At 48.2% G+C, this 13,574-nt stretch overlaps 1 protein-coding gene and 1 long non-coding RNA gene across 8 annotated transcripts in view; one reads left to right on the top strand and one right to left on the bottom strand.

The window, feature by feature from the left end:
- The first annotated feature begins 2,084 nt into the window (after nt 1-2,084).
- Nucleotides 2,085-13,574, top strand: part of LOC105490534 (adhesion G protein-coupled receptor D1) — a 188,416-nt gene continuing 176,926 nt past the window's right edge. For 3 of the 7 annotated variants that reach the window (XR_011608646.1, XR_011608645.1, XR_011608647.1), the window contains exons 1-2: nt 3,003-3,637; nt 3,730-3,766. Coding sequence is in view for 3 of the 7 variants with exons in the window: in XM_011756278.3 (XP_011754580.2) it covers nt 3,572-3,637; nt 3,730-3,766 (103 nt within the window). In the remaining 4 variants the exon portion in view is untranslated. Of the gene's footprint in view, nt 2,387-3,002; nt 3,638-3,729; nt 3,767-13,574 lie in introns of those variants that run through there. The other 4 variants (XM_011756278.3, XR_011608648.1, XM_011756281.3 and 1 more) reach the window with 4 other exon arrangements.
- On the bottom strand, nt 2,795-4,462 carry LOC139356597 (uncharacterized). Its single transcript, XR_011608649.1, has 3 exons — nt 4,325-4,462; nt 3,007-3,169; nt 2,795-2,892 (listed from the first exon to the last, which is right to left on the bottom strand). It is a non-coding gene; the product is annotated as an uncharacterized lncRNA (long non-coding RNA).

Below are 13,574 nucleotides of genomic sequence, written 5' to 3'. Positions count from 1 at the left end.
CCCTGAGAAATATGTGAACAACTTGAGAAGCAAGAAGGTAATAGTAGCGTGAAACAATAGTCGAGAGAGTTGGAGTCAGGAATTCATTGCTTCCCTATAGAAACTAAAGATAACATCGTAACAAACGTCCCAGAGTTGTTTTTCAGAACCTGGACCCCCACCAAATGGGATCTGTTGACTTACAGACCTCAGATATGGGAGAGTGGAGAGCTGAACTGCACCACCATTCTATGTTCTTTTTTTTTTTTTTTTTTTTTTTTTCAGACAGAGTCTCGCTCTGTTGCCCAGGCTGGAGTGCAGTGGCTCAATCTCAGCTCACTGCAACCTCCATCCACCTCCTGGGTTCAACCGATTCTCCTGCCTCAGCCTCCCGAGTGGCCTCCCGAGTACAAGCATGTACCACCACACCCAGCTAATTTTTGTATTTTTAGCAGAGAGGGGGTTTTGCCATATTGGCCAGGTTGGTCTTGAACCCCTGACCTCAGGTGATCCACCTGCCTCAGCCTCCCAAAGTGTTGGGATCCACCCCTCGGGGCCCACCACTGTTCTTTGTTCTAACTTTCTTCCTGAGGGGCCCGGAGGAGGTCATGCCCACAGGCCAGAGCTAACATTCTTTTTTGCTGATGTCGAATTTTTGGACAAAGGCTTGCCTTCTTAACCAGTCACAAATCAGAAAATCTATACTCCCACCATACGACCTGTGGGCCCCCACTTCAAGCTGTCCTGGCTTTTTAGGTCAAACCAATGTGTGGCCTCCAGGTATTATTCATGTGGGACTTAGCCTGTAACCGCTACCTCTCCACCTTGAAAAACCCTCCCCCATCAGCTATCCAGGAGTTCAGGTCTGAAGTGTGAGCGGCCAGGTTCTCCTCGCCTGGCGCCCTCCTCTAAGTGCCTCACTCCCTCTTGCTGCAATCCCGACGTGCATGTTTGGCGATGCTGCGGGAAGGCAGAGCCACGCTGGGTTCAGTGAGAAAGGCTGAGTACCCACCAAGTACCAAGCCCTGTCCTCAGGGCTGGGGTGCAGAGTGAACAAGCAGAAAGAAGTTATCTGCCCTCATGGGGCCTATGCCTCAGTGGGGAGAGACTGACAGTAAGTGAAATAAACGTCTAAGATATGAAGTACATTGGATCGTGGTTAGTGGGATTGAAAAAATACAGCAGGGGCGAGCTTTAGGGATAGGGAGACCTGCTGTCAGGGTGATGTTTGGAACCAAACACCCCGATGTTTGGGTGATGGGATGAGACACACGGAGGCATCAGAGGTGCTTGGTTCCAGGCCCATGGACCACTCAAGGCCCTGCCTCAAATCTCCAGGCTTTAAGACACGCTGCTTTACATGGAGGTGGGTTCTCCTTCTGGGCCTCTGAACAAGGTATGAGACAGGACACGGGCAAATAGCATGAGGCAGGAGGCACTCACTCGACTGTAGTCCAGGACGGACAGCCAGAGTGAGTCTGCGGATGAATGCAGACGCCTGCAGGGCAAGCTCTGCTGAATTGGTTTTCTATCTAGTTTTTATTACAGCCATTGAATTGGGGTGTCTCCCGTTATCTGATGACAATTTTCTGATTAAAAGAAACCATGCTGGCTTTGTTTGTTCATGGAGATGGGAAAGGTCCACATATTCAGCAATCTGTTGAATTCTTCCAGGTTAAAACTGGGGCTGAGAAGAATCTGCAACTGCCTGTCCCTCCCTTCACCTCTTCCAGCTAGAGGCAGTGGGGGACTGGAGAGCTGATGAAACGGCAGAGATAAAGGTTGTAAATTAGTTTTCCCTGAAGCCAACCAGCCTGAGCAACAGGATAAAGGTCGTTATTACAGACAGCCCTGGGCCTTTGGAGTTCACAGTTTCTCTAGTGCTAGGAGATGGAACTCTCTGGAAACCTTCTCCAGCTCCACAGAGAGGCTCAGGCTATCAGAGGATCTGAGTGGTTATAGGCTGCAGGCACAAGTTAAAAATAATCACCTAACGTTTTGACAGCACTTTCTTTTTTTCTATCCCACAGAGATTGGAAGTCATTTCTTATCCTCTTTAGGAAGCATGCTGGATTCGGGGTTCTTAATTCCCATTTAAAGTCAGGACGATTGAGATAACTGTATCAGCTAACGTTTCCTGGGTGTTGTGTTATACTTGCTAATAATAATCATAGCTAACATTTACTGAGTGATAATTTTTCTTAATAAAAAATAGCAGCATTTATTGAGTGCCACATATTTTCCAAGTACTGCCTGAAGAGCCTTGGATCTGTCCTCTAATTTATTGTTACAGCCCCGAGGAGGAGGAACTGTTAACCCTCATTTTGCGGATGAGGAATTTGAAAACAGAGAGATTAAGTAGTTTGCCTAGAAACACAGCTGGTGAATGCGGGAGAAACTATGAAGGGTAAGTATTACTGAAATCACATAGCAAATATAGCTGTGATTGCAATTATAGGGTGTGTGTCTGTGTGTACACGTGGATTTGGAATAGATAGGATAAACTTTGGTCTTGGGTAAACTGAGGCATGTCTGGAGAAGGGGCTCTTTTCTGTCACACTGAGAACATCCTCCTGGTGCTGGGGTGGGGGGATATGCGGTATGGTATAATTGGGCAGCGTACCTTGTAATTAATTCTGTAGCTTTCACTGACGTCTGAAAGGATTAAAGAGAAAAATGTGGTAAACACTTAATATGGAGGGCACAGTGGGTGTGCTGGTTTTTCTTTTCCATCCCTCTATCAACTTCATTCTTTCTCGGAGGCAAACAAGACTCAGATCTAAACAGAGTTTATGGTTTGTTTTGCATTTTGTATTTATTAATATTTATGCTGACTTCGAGGGTGCCGACCAGAAGGCATCAGTAACACACACACAGCCCGTGTCTGTCTGGCTTGATTCTGAGCCTGAGATCCTGAAAATATTTCAGTTGTTGTTAAGAGGCTGGAGTTAGGACCCAGGAAGGACACAGCAGTGGGGATATAAATAGAGAAGGAGAACAGAACAAGGTTTGAGGAGAGAGACTTACATCACTCACTCCCTCTCCACCCAGAGAGTGGGACGGAGGTGTGAACTTGAGCCAGACCAGAAGGAGCTCCAGAGCGGCCGCAGGACGAGTCTGAGGAGCAGGCGGGCGCTCCAGGGAAAAACCACGCACAAAACCTTCTTCAGAGAAAAGGGAAGCACCAAACCTGACCGAGACAAACGGAGGCTTTTGAAATAAAAAGAAAACACCGCAGGACAAACAGCCTCCCGTCCCCGGGCGCAGGTCGCGGTCACAGTGGTGACCTGGGATTGCTTTCCCAGGACTGTGAGTCGGATTTGGGTTTCTCCTCCCTGCATTCCACAGCTGCACTGGTCATCGCAACGTGTTTATTGATCACTGAAGAATCTCAAGTTTTGAGACAAGGAAGAAACACCCATTAGGTCTCCAAAACAGCTGCGTTTCACAAACTTTAAGGAGACAGAACTTTTTCCCCCCCCCGGAACCTGTGAAAATGTCCCTTTTCCAAGGAAGTGAAGGTTAAGAGGTCCTGTTCTCACAGACCCTCAGGAATTTCACTTGGCTCCGAGCTTTGACCTCCCAGAAAGCCATGGCAAAGCTGCTGCGGCTGTGCTGCTGGTACTCCCGCCTGCTGCTATTTTGTTACAACTTTCAGGTAATGTCCCCAAGTGGCCAGGATGGAGACGGGCTCGGTTTCTCCGGAGGCTTTCCCCGAGCGTCTCTCACACTGTGGTCTTTTGTGTGCAGGTGCGTGGTGTCTACTCCAGATCGCAGGACCATCCAGGTAAGAGTGTTTCCTTCTCACGCTGAGCACCGCCCTCCCCTCCCTGCCTAATGTGGTATCCCAGGAACAGCCCACTTGTTCATCTCTGAGGCCTCAGCGAATGGCCCTTGCTGGGCTCCTGGTCCTCGACCTCACTGCCCCACCACACGCTGTGGCCCTGGGCAGCTCCGCTACCCCTCACCGGCCGAGTGGTGGACGGAGAAGCGGTTCTGGGCCCCTTGAGCTGGGTCATATGAAACGTGATTCAGGAAATAGGATCTCCTCCACTTGAATGCCTTGTCTGTCCCTCCCTCCCTCCCTCCCTCCCTCCCTTCCTTCCTTCCTTCCTTCCTTCCTTCCTCTCTCTCTCTCTCTCTTTCTTCCTTCCTTCCTTTTTTTTTTCTAGATGGAGTCTTGCTCTGTTGCCCAAGCTGGAGTGGCCCAAACCTCCGCCTCCCAGGTTCAAGCAATTCTCCTGCCTGAGCCTCCCGAGTAGCTTGGATCACAGGTGTGCACCACCACGCCCAGCTAATTTTTTTTTTTTTTTTTTTTGTATTTTCAGTAGAGACAGGGTTTTACCATGTTGGCCAGGCTGGTCTCAAACCCCTGATTTCAGGTGATCCGCCCATTTTGGCCTCCCAGAGTGCTGGGATTACAGATGTGAGCCACCACGCCCATCACATGTCTTCAGGGCAGTTTCACTGGGGGGCACTTGGAGCTCTGGCCCATAGCAGGGTCTTGGGACCTCCAGCCTCAGAGTGCTGACCAGCTTAGCCTGGAGCAGCCCATGAGTGGGACTCAAGACAGAGGGCCACCCTTGGTCTGGCCCCAGAGCCACATTCCTTTGGCCATTGTGACACCAACCAGGAAGCATCAGGATGGGGCTTCTCCCGGGAGCACAGGGAGGCACACGCCCTTTGCTGTTGAGAGTGTGGGCGCACGTTCCGGTCAGCCAGGGGCAGGGATGGGAAGACCAGGCTTTCTGGGAGTGGCGGGCAGTCACGGGGTGGTTGCTTCCTGCTGGAAGTTGCAGGAGATGGGGAGAAGACCCTCTAGTGCCTGAACCCCTGCTGGGAAGCCTGTTGTGAGCACAGCCACCGCCCCAGCCCCACCAGAGCTTGGCTGGGCACCTCCCTGAGCACTATTGTATGGCCCTGCCTGTCTCTGATGGGAAACCAGCCTTTTTAAAAAAGATTATTTTTATTTTTATTTTTTCAGACAAAGTCTCACTCGGTCACCCAGGCTGGCGTTGAGTGGTGAGATCTCAGTCTCAGCTCACTGCTACCTCTGCCTCCCGGGTTCAAGCAATTCTTGTGCCTCAGCCTCCCAACCAGATGGGATTACAGGCCCGTGCCACCATGCCCGGCTAATTTTTGTATTTTAAGTAGACACAAGGTTTTGTCATGTTGGCCAGGCTGGTCTTGAACTTCCAACCTCGGGTGATCCCACCACCTTGGCCTCCCAAAGTGTTGGGATGACAGATGTGAGCCACTGCGCCTGGCTGGGAACCAGCCTTGAACGATCAGACAGAAATGGGCTCAGGCCAGCCCCGCGGGCAGATCCCAGGGCGATGTCCAGGCCTCCAGGGAGAGCCCCTTTCCTGGGTGGAACACCAGGAGACTGCTGGGGTCTAGGGCCAGGGGCTGAGCCTGCTGGGGTCTAGGGCCAGGGGCTGAGCCTGCTGGGGTCTAGGGCCACGGGCTGTGCCTCAGCCTCTGTCTCCTCTCCGGCTGCCCGGCAGCCCCAAGCCAGGATGTTCAGGCATCGTCACCTCGCCACCACTTCCATCCACCAACGCAGGGGTGGGGACGCTGCCACTTCTCTTTCGTCCACATGCGTAAGGAGCTCCTTTTAAAAAGGTGTGGAAGCTGTGCATTTCCACTCGTTCCCCTCTCCTCAGCCAACTCACTGAATGAAAGAAACAAGGGCTCCTGTGGCTCGGGAATGAACAAACACACGCAGCGCTGCGTTAAAGAGAGGATGTGTCTGCCTTGGACACCTTGCTTCTCATGAATGCAGGCCTCCTGGCTTGGGCTGGGCTCTCCCAGTACGGGAGAGGACTGAGAGAAGGGGACAGGTGGCCCCTCGAACTGCAGGGCGGTCAGGCAGAGCTGCGCACCCGGGTCCTGCAGCAGGCAGGTGGTCCCTGAGGCCCCAGCATGGCTCTCGCTGCTGCTCAGTGTTGAGGAAAGCTGTGCGGATACTCCCCAGACTTCTGCTTATGATACAGAGCCCACACACATCCTCACACATGCACATGTGTCCACATGCCCCCATGCCACATGTCTACATGTGTCAACATATGCTCACATACACCAACACAAATCACACACATCCACACATGTTGACACATATGCATACACACGCACATACCCAGATGTCTACATGTGTCAACATACGGCCACATGTCCACACACATCACTCACATCCACACACATCAGACATGTTGACACACATGCATACACATGCAAAAGCATCCACACATCTACATGCATCATGTGTCCACTTGCATCCACACATGAGTGTCCACACACTTCACATGTGTAGATACACATGCACAATATACACATCCATGCACACACCCACACCCACATGTGCCAATGCTTGTTGACATGCATCAACACACATGTATTTACACACGTTCACACCCGTCCACACATATCCACATGTCTACACACATGACCACACACATTCACAGACCACACACATCCACATGCGTCTACACACATCCATACATTTCTACACACATGCATACATATGTGCACGCATTTACACAAGTCCACGTGTCTACACACATCTGCACATGCTCGCACATGTCCACACACATGCACATACATACACACATACCCACACACGTACACCCCACACACATGTCCACACACACTCATACGCATGCACGTGTCCACACATGTCTTCACATACTCACACATGTGCACACACATGCGCACACATGCACCCTCACACATTCACACACATCCACACACGTGCACACCCATTTACACAGCTCACACATCCACACATGCACACCTATGTATACACATGTACACACACATGCACTTGCATTCTTGACTCTAAACTTGAAGGAGCAGTTTGAACTCAGTCTTTGTTCCATATAGAACCTTTGTTCTTCCAACTCTGGATTTAGGGTAGAAATCAATGTTTCCTGATCAAGGCGCCGTCTAAGAGAAACAATGGCCGTGCGGATGATGGTAGAAAGGGATGGAAGGGCGTGGTGACCCGGAGTCTGTGTGGGAAAGCACGGTGAAGGCGACCACGCCTCCTGAGCTCTTGAAACCGAAAGATTTCTCTCTCCTCAGCTTTCCAGGTTCTGGCAGTCCCTCTCTTTCTCCTCATCCTCCCTTGTCCTCCTCTTACTGCAAAATGTTTTTGACCTTTTTCTTTTTTCTCTTCCTTCCTCCTTCCTTCCTTTTTAGAATAATGGTGAAGGTGGACACTTTGCTTAATGCTTAGGTGTCCTCTATGAACAAAACATCCTGCTGCCTGCCTTCCTTCCCTTCCTTCTCTCCCCTTCCTCCTCACTGCTCCCCTCCTCCTCCCCCTCTTCCCCTTCTCCTGCCTTCTCTCTCACTTTGTTTCCTGTCTCATTTTCTTTTTTCCATTTTCCTCCCTCATTTCCTTCCCTCCCTCCCTGTCTCCCTCCATCCTATCCAATCCTTTCTTTTTTTTTGAGACAGACTCTTGCTGTGTCGCCCAGGCTGGAGTGCAGTGGCATGATCTCAGCTCACTGCAACCTCTGTCCCCTGGGTTCCAGTGATTCTCCTGCCTCAGTCTCCTGAGTAGCTGGGACTACAGGCCCCAGCCACCAAACCTGGCTAATTTTTGTATTTTTAGTAGAGACAGGGTTTCACCATGTTGGCCAGGCTGGTCTCAAACTCCTGACCTCAGGTGATCCGCCTGCCTCGGCCTCCCAAAGTGCTGGGATGACAGGTGTGAGCCACCGCGCCTGGCCCCAGTCCTCTCTTTTTGTCTTCTTTTCCCACATCTCAGACTCGGTTCACCCCATTTCCTGCTGAAAAGCCCCATCCCTGGCTGTCTGTGTGAACCAGAATCTAGGGGACTCCTTCATGTTCCAGCTTCCATCCCTGAGGCTCGCCTGCCCCTGGGGAGCCCTGGTAGAGGAAGCCTGGCCCTGGTGTGTCTCCTCAGGAGTGCTCATGACGGGCATGGGCGCCCCAGACACACCAACAGAACCAACCTGTTTCCATCGCGAGAGAACAGCTCCGTAATGTGTAGTATTTCATTGTAAAGAGTGCCAAACAGCCCTGAAAACCGGCCAGTTTGTCTGCACGTTGGGCCTTTCGAAACACTGATTTCACATCATCCTCGCAAGAGCCCTGCAGTGGTGTCATGCCCTCGCACCGCAGGTGAAGAAGCGTGTCTTTCAGACAGACCAAGCGATTTGCTCAAGGTCACAGGGCTCAGAAGACACAGTATTAAGCCCAAGAAGCTCACAGCGTGAGGGGAGTTGGGGGGGCAGACGCAGACAGAGATTCTTGGAAAACAGCAGCCGCGTGGTCAGTACCGGGACACAGGTTCCCTCAGGTGCTAGGGGAGCCTTAAGGAGGAGTCCCCAGTATAGAGCAGAACCCGGTCTTCCAAAGGCCAGCCTACTTTCCACCACAACCACACCAAACTGTATTATTTTGTTAAAGGTTCCCACAACTGTTAATCATTTCTTGTTTTCTCATTCTGGCACTCAGCACTGTGCCTTATGCATAGGAGGCATCCAATACATATCTGGCACAGTGGCTCACGCCTGTAATCCCAGCACTTTGGGAGGCTGAGCCAGGAGGATCACTTGAGCCCAGGAGTTCAAGACCAGCCTGAGCAACAGAGTGAGACCCCACCTTTATAAAAAATAAACATTTAGCTGAGCATGGTGGTGCATGCCTGGAGTCCCAGCTACTTGGGAGGCTGAGGTGGGAGGATCACTTGAGTCCAGAAGTTTGAGGCTGCAGTGAACCATGATCACACCACTGCACTCCAGCCTTGGTGACAGAGTGAGACCCTGTCTCAAAAAATATCTGTATATTTATTGACTTGTCTATGCACAGTCACTGAAGATTTGCGAGTCATCTGGTAAACCGCATCAGTAAAGCCAGCCAACCAGCAGGCATTCGCCTCACGGGAGGCTGCTTTGGCTTGTATCACCTGCTTTGCCTGTCTACACTGGCAGAGGTAGCCAGCTATTTGCCAGATCTTTATGTGTACCATGTAGAGAGGTATTTCATTTTGTAAGTAATTGCCAAACAACTTGAAATCATTTTAAGCCTTTGCATACTCTGTGCTTATCTGTGACCATAGATTGTCATTCTGGAGGAATTATAGAATGGCGTAGCTGGGGTGCCGTAGGGACTATTGAGCCCCTTCCCACTTTACAGGGAAGCCAGGAGGTAGGTTTGGAGAGGGAAATCCAGGGTCGGCAGAGTCCGGGCCCCTCCCTGCATCTGGAAGCTTTTCCAGGGCCCCAGGCTGCCCGATTTCTTGCCTCTATTCCCCAGGGACAGCCTTCTGAAGCCGAGATGGTTGATTAATCTGAATCCATAAATGCCACTGGCCAATAAATTGCAGGCCATTCTTAAAAAGTTTATAAGCATGCCATTGTATAGATGACATTTGTAATGAGGAAAAGGGAACTTAAACCCAAAGCCTGTCATTACCCAGCAGTGTCCTGGTCCTGGGGCACACGGCACAGCTGGCTCCAGCCGTCTCCAGAAGTTTGGGGCGGTTCACTTCACCCGCTCTATTTAGGGGTCTGGGAGGCCAAGCAGATAATTACAGTAATTATCATTCCTTAGATCTCCATCGTGCCGTGGAGTTTATAACGAACTGTCGGAACCGCTAGGCCATGGCGGAAACTTGATTCCTCATCTTCATGGTATTTATAATAGAATTTTAAAAAACAACATTTAGATCCAGTTGAAGAAATGGAAATTTGGCAAATAGAGATTTTCTAAATACTAGAATTATATAGATAATTATAGTCTATGTTTATTTATTTATTTTTGCATTTTATCATTCATTCTACCTGTATAGTTAGTTTTTAAATCGCTAACATTAAAAATCTGGGAGATTTCAAATGCAAATATCTCTCTCTCTCTGTCTCTCTCTCTGTCTCTCTGTCTCTGTCTGTCTCTCTCTCTCGCTCTCTCTCACACACACACACCCCTCCCAGGCCCCTTGTCTTAGACATGGGGGATACAATGTAAATAGAACACTCAAGGAACAGAGTCTGATTTGGAGACAACACACATATACTAACAAAAAATCCCAAACAATAGTAAATGCCATGAGAAAACCAAATAAGGACCTGAAAGAAAGAGCGGACGGTGGTGGCGACGAAGGCGTGGCATGAGGGGAGGGGTCCTGTGAACTGAGACCTGAATCATAGAACCAGCTACACAAAATGTGGGGAAGAGCATTCCAGGCAGTGGGAACAGCAGGCAAAGTTGTGCAGGAAAAATGAGCTCCATGTGTTGGAGGCCGAGGAGGATGGAGCCACGAAGGCCAGCCCAACCATCAGCAGGGGCCGGTGTTCCTCTGTGTGGTATAGATTCCAGCTGGACCGAGTCAGTGCAACACCGAAGATTATTCCCCTACAGGAAACCAAGGGATAAAGGTTTCCCTGGACTCACACAAGGAATAAGTAACAGGGAAGGGGGAAGAATAGGGAAATCTGGAAGAAAAATGGAAAAGGAAAAATTAAAGGTTTTATTACCTTGTTTTGAGTATTAATACTCTGTCTCTCATCTCTGTCTTATGTCTGTGACACACACACACACACACACACACACACCAAACTCAATAAAACATTACATATGGATGATAAATTAATTCTGAAGAACTATGGTGATGTGGGCCTGAATATACCCCTTTCTCTCTCTCTCTCTCTCTCTCTTTCTCTCTCACTCTCTCCCGTTCTTTCTTTTCCTCCTCACCCTCCCATTTTCTCTCTCTGGCTCTGTCCCCTGCTATTTGTTTTCCAGGCTGGGGATGTTTTGGAGTCCTCAAATGGGCCATGGTTTTGCTTGGCTGGCCGACCTGTCTAAGAAGACGTTTAGTCTTTAGGAGAGTTTGGTGAAAATCAAGGTGGTTGCAGAGCTAGGTGGTCTCACGCCACCTTCTCAATGGGAAGGTGCCACAGAGTGCCTTTTTCCCAAAAGAATGAGATTTTCTTGCTCTGATGAAATTTGTAGAACTACAAGTTATTTTACTCCTTGAGTTGGAAAAGAAACCTCTGGGCTGAGTTCAGCCCATCCCATTAGCACCACACAATGTTTTATTTTAAAAAAATACGAACATTAAAATTTTGATAGATTTTGCTTTAAAAAAATCTGGATTTCTGACTCCACTTTAAAAAAAGGAAGACCTGACAATCCTGGGCAAACCTTCCCGCAGAGCCGCAATGCTTCGGCATCAGGAGGCACTACTTAATTTAGACAGAGCACAGTTTTCCGCGCCACCTCGGCCTCTCCCGCCCTACGACTCTGGTGGTACCAGCTGATGGTTTCCAGCATCTGCTCTGATGAGTCTGGACTGTGCCTTCCAGCTTGTTAACTACCTTGGATGCCATCCCTGGACTCTGTCCAGTCACTTTTCAGGACTCGCTGGCCCCTGCGGGTGTTACAGCTTGCAGCCCCTTCATTGCTTGTTTGCAGTCAGTGTTGCTAGTTGCAAAACATCTGTGGCAACTGAGGTGTTGTACACTTGTCTGAAGTGCGGTGGTGTGGAGAGAAGGCAGCGTTCTGGCCTCAGCCCCCCTCTTCTCATCACTGGCCGCCTATGAACCCTGGCTGACTTTGGGGTGAACGAGGCACCATCACTTTACTCTGTTAGCCTTTCTGCCAGGACTGATTGTGACCATTTGTAAATGGAAAGAATAGGAAGGGCTTTATCGTCCACAGGGTTATTTTATAAAGACGAGGGTTCTGGAGACACATTTGTTCTTTGTATAACAGATGTTATTTCCTTTTACAATTTTTTTTTCCCGGATGACTGGAATAACAAGTCAATGAGGTTTTGTCCTCTTCGAAATGAATATCCTAGATTTTAGGGGGGAAAACAAAGCACAGTAGGAATGAAAATGATTATTTTTGATTTTTGCATTTCAGATTCTTCGTATTGCGTTACAATAGTAGGACTATCCTCACTGGAAATCAGCTGAAGTCAGGTCTTGCTTTCTAACATGCTACTTTATTTAGATAGGGCTCTTTTATTTGGAGAGTAACACGACCCTGAAGTTATTGTTTAGGTACTTCTCCTTAGCTCATGTTGCAGAGTTAACTTTGTTCTTGGCTTACATTTTGAACTTGTGTACATAAAACTGGAGGGACAGATGCAAACTGAAAAGCGGAACCAATGAACGGGATGTGTGCGGACGTTTGGCACCCAGTGGACAAAAATTCAGATATTAGATGGGGTGTATCAGTTCTTATCTGAAAATGGTGGTATGCTCCTAACTACCTATGGCACTTCAGTTGTGAAAGCAAGCCTTAAAATATTTCTAAAGGAATACAGATTGAAAAATTCAAATAGAACAGGAAGATAATGCAACACGAACCTTCTGCTTACACCTTGCACTCAGTTTTTCGATTTCTTCACTCCTAAAACACCAGTATTGGTTTCTGTATCTATCCAGACATCTCTCTCTTCTTCTCTCTCCTCTTCTCTTCTCCATGCCTGCCCTGAACCAACTATATTTTACACAAATAGCTCATAGTATACACATTTTTACCACCTTAATTTTTTAAAACTAGACAATATCAGTGAAAGAACATGCTGTCTCAGTGCATTGATGAACCTTAGTGTGCGTCCCAGCTGTATCCAGTCCAGAGTGTAGATGTGCCATATTTATTTAGCCAGCTCTCTGTAGATGAGCATTTAGGCTGTTCTCAGGTTTCTGATACTATTAAAAAATTCTGCAACAAACAAGGCTTTGCACAGAGGTCTTTGATCATGTGTATGAGTGTATCTCTAGAATAAATTCCTAGGGGTGGAATTACTAGATCAAAGGGAATGTATATGTAAAATTGGGATAGATATTGCCAAATTACCCTTCAGAAGGGGTGTACTGATTTGAACTCTCATCAAAAATGTGGTGGAAGTTGCCAGCTTGGTATAGCTAACTTACTGCTTGCCAGTCTGATAGGTGAACTCTGATAAACTCACTGTTGTTTAATATACTTTTAAAACTTATGAGCAAGGTTGGGCATCGTTTGATATATTTATACATAATTTTTATTTCTTTTTCATTAAACTATTTGATTATCTCCTTTGCCTCAATATTCGATTGGTTCATCGAGACCATGGTGAAACCCCGTCTCTACTAAAAATACAAAAAAATTAGCCGGGCGCGGTTGTGGGCACCTGTAGTCCCAGCTACTCGGGAGGCTGAGGCAGGAGAATGGCGTGAACCCGGGAGGCGGAGCTTGCAGTGAGCTGAGATCCGGCCACTGCACTCCAGCCTGGGCGACAGAGCAAGACTCCGTCTCAAAAAAAAAAAAAAAAAAATATTCGGTTGGTTCTTTTTAATAGTAGGAGTTTTACCAATATAATCGTTTAATACCTCTAAAAAGAAATCAGTACCCTTCTGTAATATGTATTACATAAACAACACTCCTCGCTTTGATTTTGCTTGATGTTTTTTTTTCTGCACAGAAATTTTAAAAAGGTATGTTGTCACATGTATAGCCTGTTTTCTGCAGAAGCTTTTGTGTTTTATTTTATTACATGGAAATTTTGATCTATCTGGAAATTGTTCTGGTATAAAGAGTGAGGTTGGGATCTTAATTTTTTCCAGGTGGTGAAC

The sequence above is a fragment of the Macaca nemestrina genome, chromosome 10, assembly GCF_043159975.1.
Source record: "Macaca nemestrina isolate mMacNem1 chromosome 10, mMacNem.hap1, whole genome shotgun sequence".
NCBI lineage: Eukaryota > Metazoa > Chordata > Mammalia > Primates > Cercopithecidae > Macaca > Macaca nemestrina.
Note: the sequence above shows the minus strand (reverse complement) of the source record. Positions and strands in the feature narration are given on the sequence as shown.